At 50.1% G+C, this 5,712-nt stretch overlaps 1 protein-coding gene across 1 annotated transcript; it reads left to right on the plus strand.

The window, feature by feature from the left end:
* Positions 1-589: 589 nt before the first annotated feature.
* KAT8 (lysine acetyltransferase 8) lies at positions 590-5,048 on the plus strand. Its single transcript, XM_078624022.1, is given in 14 exon segments — positions 590-802; positions 805-913; positions 1,224-1,298; positions 1,656-1,834; positions 2,251-2,304; positions 2,385-2,550; positions 3,316-3,350; positions 3,352-3,405; positions 3,480-3,620; positions 3,922-4,015; positions 4,349-4,374; positions 4,376-4,500; positions 4,697-4,851; positions 4,984-5,048. Coding segments are annotated over 14 exon segments (1,491 nt in total).
* The last annotated feature ends 664 nt before the right edge of the window (positions 5,049-5,712 follow it).

Below are 5,712 nucleotides of genomic sequence, written 5' to 3' on the forward strand. Positions count from 1 at the left end.
GAACATTTGATGATAGCTGTGTTGTTTGTATTATATGTATTATTTAAATGGACATAATGCTGTGCTTCGTGGTTGCGACCCACCATGAGCTCATTCCTCACGGACTGACGCTGTGGTGACGTCACAGCCCAGATTTATAAACTGAGGAGAGCCATGGGAGCCAATCAGCGTCCAGGACACAGGTACACACAATGATTGGCTGTATTGCGACAAGTGGAATCCACTGCTCAACTCTGTTACACTTGATTTTTAACTCTAGAGCTAACCCTAATAATGTTTAAACCTAAATTAACCACTTTAAGTAATCATTGAAGTAATACGTTGGTGGAATAAACCTTTGATTTTGTGTGCAGCTGTAGAATAAACTAAACCTAATAATGTTTAAATGTAAATTATCCACTTAGATGAACCCTGTGCAGTAGTCAGCTGGTGGGCTGCTCTCTGCTGCCCTCTACTGGAAGAAGAAGAAGCTCCCACAGACGTCGGAGCAGGTGGGCGGGGCTTCGAGCATCTCCGTCATATCGGCGCCATTTTGGTTGTTTGTTGATACCCAGCCTGGCGCTGTGGAGGGCGGTTGCCTTCAACCGGGATGAATAGCATGGCCGGCGGGACCGATTTTCACAAGAGCTATAAAAGCAGCAAGGACTCTGAGGCCGGAATGGACGTGGAGATGGACTCCGGCCCCATGGACACTGACCGCGGGGAGCTGGACACCAGTATGCCGGCTGCGTGTTCCTCCAACGGCAGTGCCGGGGAGGAAGACGAGGTGGAGGCCGTCAGTCGTGTCAGAGAAGCCGGGGGGCTCCAGTAGTCAGCACACCCCGGACCGAGGAGGGGTTTCTCGGCAGGGAGCAGGAGGTGTCGGTGGAGATCGGAGAGACGTATTTATGCCAACGAGCCGACAAGTCATGGCGTGAGTGGAGATCTCTGTCCGTGTGTTCCAACGTCTGGTCTGTCATGTGTCTCTGTGTAAAATTCCTTTCAATGCCTTTACTGTTTTTTTCTTTTCACCTTCTTTTGGTCCTATCTGGCTTTTTATTGCCCTTTTCACTCTTCTGTGTGATGCCATCTCGCCTTCTGCGTCCGTTTGTTTGTTTCATTTTGTTCTTTTCTTTCTTCTATTGTATGTTGTTGTTAAACACTTGTATCCTAGTTTAAAAAGTGCTCTGTGGATAAAGCTTCTTCTTCTAAATCTAAACTGAACATGTCTGTTTTCTCCCCAGATGCAGCAGAGGTGATTCAGTCCAGACTGAACGAACAGGAGGGCAGAGAGGAGTTTTACGTCCACTATGTAGGATGTAAGTACACTACTCACACGCCAGTCAGTGTGATAACTCATTATTTTAACTACACGTCTTAACATCTGTGGATTTTAAAACATGAGGCCTCTTTGACATTTAGGATGCTTCTGCTCCCAGTTCATTTGCTTTGGTCTGAATGATCTGATGAGTTTCCCCAGGTTTATTGGTTTTACACAGGGATCGATCCCGCACACGACAGTCACGTCCCCCGTAGATGAGTTTAGGTGGATCCACAAACATTTTGTAGTCCGAATGATCATTTTTAAACCAGGTCCCAGAGAACAAATTGGTTTAGAACCTATATGCGTCGGACTCTGTTCTGCTGGAGTCATCTTGTCTCTCTCTGTCATTCAGTCAACCGACGCCTTGACGAGTGGGTGGGGAAGGCTCGCCTGGCCCTCACCAAGACCGTGAAGGACGCTGTGAGGAAAAGCACGGAGATCGGTGGCGTCGGTGACTTAGGTGAACAGCCCGAGAGGAAGATCACCCGCAACCAGAAGCGCAAGCACGATGAGATCAACCATGTGCAGAAGGTGGAGACATCTACAGGCTGATCTATGCTCCTACGTCCCATCCATGTGGGCCCGGTGTCACCTGTCCTGAAATGTAGCTCTACGTCACATGACATTCTAGCTCCCGGAGCGGGACTTCTGTGTTTCTAGAATACAAGCGACCTGACGGTGACTTACGTGTTGTAGTTAGTGCGGTAACAAGCTCCGCTTCCTTTCAGATGCAGTAAGTTAGAAAGGCTCTTGGCGGTGTAGGACGCCTGCGTAGGATGTAGGGAAGCATGAATCCACATCAGGTATTATGTATGCAGACGGTGAACTTTGACCTTTTGCTTTGAACCCCACCTAGTTTCCATTCCCTGCGCACAGCGCCGGCTAGAAGCACGAGGTCAGCAAGGGGGGTAACGGGTACCTTCATCCACTGGATGTTTTCTTTACAGACGTACGCAGAGATGGATCCGACGACGGCAGCCCTGGAGAAGGAGCACGAAGCGGTGAGAAGACTTCTGTCCCTCATGGTTAACGGTCGGTTTGACGTGTGCGATGACGTGAACTCCCTCGTCTTCTCTCTCAGATCACCAAAGTCAAATATGTGGATAAGATCCAAATCGGGAATTTTGAGATCGATGCCTGGTACTTCTCCCCGTTTCCAGAGGACTACGGCAAGCAGCCCAAACTGTGGATCTGTGAATACTGTCTGAAGTACATGAAGTATGAGAAGACCTTCAGACATCACCTGGTCAGTGCAGCCCGGGTCAGATCTGGAGTCTGTCGACCAGGCCACCCCCCCATCCTGCAGGTTTTAGATGTCACCCTACCCTTATCGCTATCAGGTCTCTGCAGAACGTCACAGCAGATTTAACGAGCAGCTGATTTGACTCAGGTGTGTAGGAGTAGGGTGACACCTCAAACCGTCGAGGGCCGGAGCTGCCCACCTCTGTTTTAGACGGAACAATGGTGCTTTGTTGTCAAATATCCTGTGTGCGTGTGATTTACAGCCCAGATGAAATGACAGCCCTCTCAACACACGGTGAACAGCAGTGAAATTCTACAAGAACAAATAGTGCATCAATTAAACTAGTAAATAGTGTGACACAGTTGTTTAAGTAGATAAATTAAGAACTAAACGGGATGAAATATACTGACTCAATTTAACTGCACTATTACGTGGGGAAAGAACAAGAGACACATAAACAGACAACAGCCGTAGAAGTAGTGAAACACACTCAGTCATTAGAAGAAGTGTTGTGTTTATCCGTCGGGTGTCAGGGCCCAAACCACGTCAGCTGACTGAGTTCCCTGGAGCAGCAGCCCTCTGCTGGTTAGTATTCAAATCTCGACTGAAGACAATGGTAATGTCAGAGGTGAAAGGTCAGCGGATGTCCTCTGTGGGTTTGTTCCGTTGGTGGGAGCTCGTTGTCGTCCTCCATCTTCAACCGTTAGCAGTGGGTGTCAGCGTCCCTCGAAGTGAAACGGCTCTGAACTCGACCTGTGTCTGTGCAGTCCCCATTGTCAGTGGAAGCAGCCTCCAGGTAAAGAAAATCTACAGAAGAAGCAACATCTCCGTGTTTGAAGTGGACGGGCGGGACCACAAGGTGAGCTGGTGTGAAGATGGAGGACGACGACTGGTTGAGACACTAATAACTCTTTGGTTTGCTCCTGTTTGTAGATCTACTGTCAGAACCTTTGTCTACTAGCAAAACTCTTCCTCGACCACAAGACGCTGTATTTTGACGTGGAGCCTTTTATTTTCTACATCCTCACTGAAGTCAACAAGCAGGGGGCGCACATTGTGGGTTACTTCTCCAAGGTGAGTGGCATCCCATTGTTCGGGGTGGAATTGACACCCGTCCCTCTGAGACCATGTTAGGACGTGGTGGACTCACTTCAGACTGACAAGAGAACGAACACGCCTGGATGTAACTTCCAAAATAAAAGCTCATCCATTCCAGCAATTTGGATCAGTGGAAACAATCATGTGCCGGGGCTGATTTCAGATTGTGTCTAACAATTCTCAGTGAAATCCCAGTGTGGGGGTGTTGGTAAAATGCAGCGACCCTTCAGTTGACTGTGTGTATGTGATGGAGAGGAACTGTCCTGCTGCTCCTCAGGAGAAGGAGTCCCCAGACGGTAACAACGTGGCCTGTATTCTCACACTGCCCCCGTACCAGCGCAGAGGCTACGGCAAGTTCCTCATCGCCTTCAGTAAGTCCACGTCTCATAGAGGACGTGATCCACTGTGAACCTGGGGAGAACTGCCCCCCCCCCTCCCCCATGTGTATGAAGGCTAATGAGTTAAGAACCAAGAATGAATGTTGATTTGACACTGACCATTGATGACTGATTGACTCAATGGACTTTGAGTGTTTTACATTGATACTTGATTATTATTTACTTCACGAAATCTTCCAAAGGTCCTGGGGTGGGGGTGTGTGTGTGTGTGCTGAGTCATGAAGTCTGTCCTAGCATCACTTCACCATGTCTGTATGTGTGTGTGTGTCTCTGTGTGTCTGTCTGTCTTTGTGTGTATGTATGCAGGTTATGAGCTGTCCAAGCTGGAGAGTTTCCGTAGGTTCTCCAGAGAAACCACTGTCTGATCTGGGGAAGCTGAGTTACAGAAGCTACTGGTCCTGGGTTCTTCTGGAGATACTGAGGGATTTTCGAGGAACATTGTCCATCAAAGACCTCAGGTAGATGCATGTTTGGACGCGTTTGTTTGGGGATGAATGCTTCTGCAGCCGATCGATGGCTGTTGCTGGAAGAAAAAGAAGAAAAAACATGGGTGGTGAGATTCAGCAGACAGGCAGACGTAGAAAGGCTCCCAGTGGTGGAGGAGACGATGCAGGTCCTCGACTGTCCAGCTGAAGTGGTTCCGTCTCCCTCCAGCCAGATGACCAGCATCACCCAGAGCGACATCATCAGCACGCTGCAGTCGCTCAACATGGTCAAGTACTGGAAAGGTCAGCATGTGATCTGTGTGACGCCCAAACTGGTCGAGGAGCATCTGAAGAGTGCCCAGTACAAGAAACCCCCCATCACAGGTGAGAGCAGGCGGCAGAAGGTGGACAAGCTCAGACAGGAGGAGGGTGGTGGTGGAGACCTGTCTGAAGCAGACAGTGGAGCTGGTGTGTGTGTCTGTCCAGTCTTGTCAGTGTGTCTGCTCTGTTTTCCAGTGGACACCGTATGTCTGAAGTGGGCGCCGCCCAAAAACAAACAGGCCAAGTTGTCCAAGAAGTGAGCGGCGGAGCTCCGTCGGCAGCAGAGGATTCAGTGTATACAGATATGTGCCAGTATTTTCTTAAATATAGAATAAAAACACGTCTGATGTCTTCTTGCTTCTCACCAGCTGGATTCAGATGTTATATTATCTTCATTCTGGTTGAAACAAGTTTTTAACTTGGATCAGAGGTTCGGTGGGAGGCGAACACAAACTATAGGTAGAGTTTAGATCTCAACCCTCATGGCCCCCCTCATGGAGGTAGACCGGTCCACCCCCCCCGTCCCCCTCATGGAGGTAGACCGGTCCACCCCCCCCGTCCCCCTCATGGAGGTAGACCGGTCCACCCCCCCGTCCCCCTCATGGAGGTAGACCGGTCCACCCCCCCGGTCCCTCTCATGGAGGTAGACCGGGTCCACCCCCCCCGTCCCTCTCATGGAGGTAGACCGTCCACCCCCCCCGTCCCCCTCATGGAGGTAGACTGGTCCACCCCCCCGTCCCTCTCATGGAGGTAGACCGGTCCACCCCCCCGTCCCTCTCATGGAGGTAGACTGTTGAGTGATGGGTCCCATCAGCACCGATGCGTCTGCGCCTGTTTCGAGCTCAGAGAGGAAAACCTCGTGTCGGTGTACGTATCACGTAAAAAAGTCTTGTGTGACCGATACAGACTCGTCACTGAGGCGCC

This window comes from Lampetra planeri, unplaced genomic scaffold (genome assembly GCF_965212315.1).
Source record: "Lampetra planeri unplaced genomic scaffold, kcLamPlan1.2.h2 scaffold_571, whole genome shotgun sequence".
NCBI classification, from domain to species: Eukaryota; Metazoa; Chordata; class Hyperoartia; order Petromyzontiformes; family Petromyzontidae; genus Lampetra; species Lampetra planeri.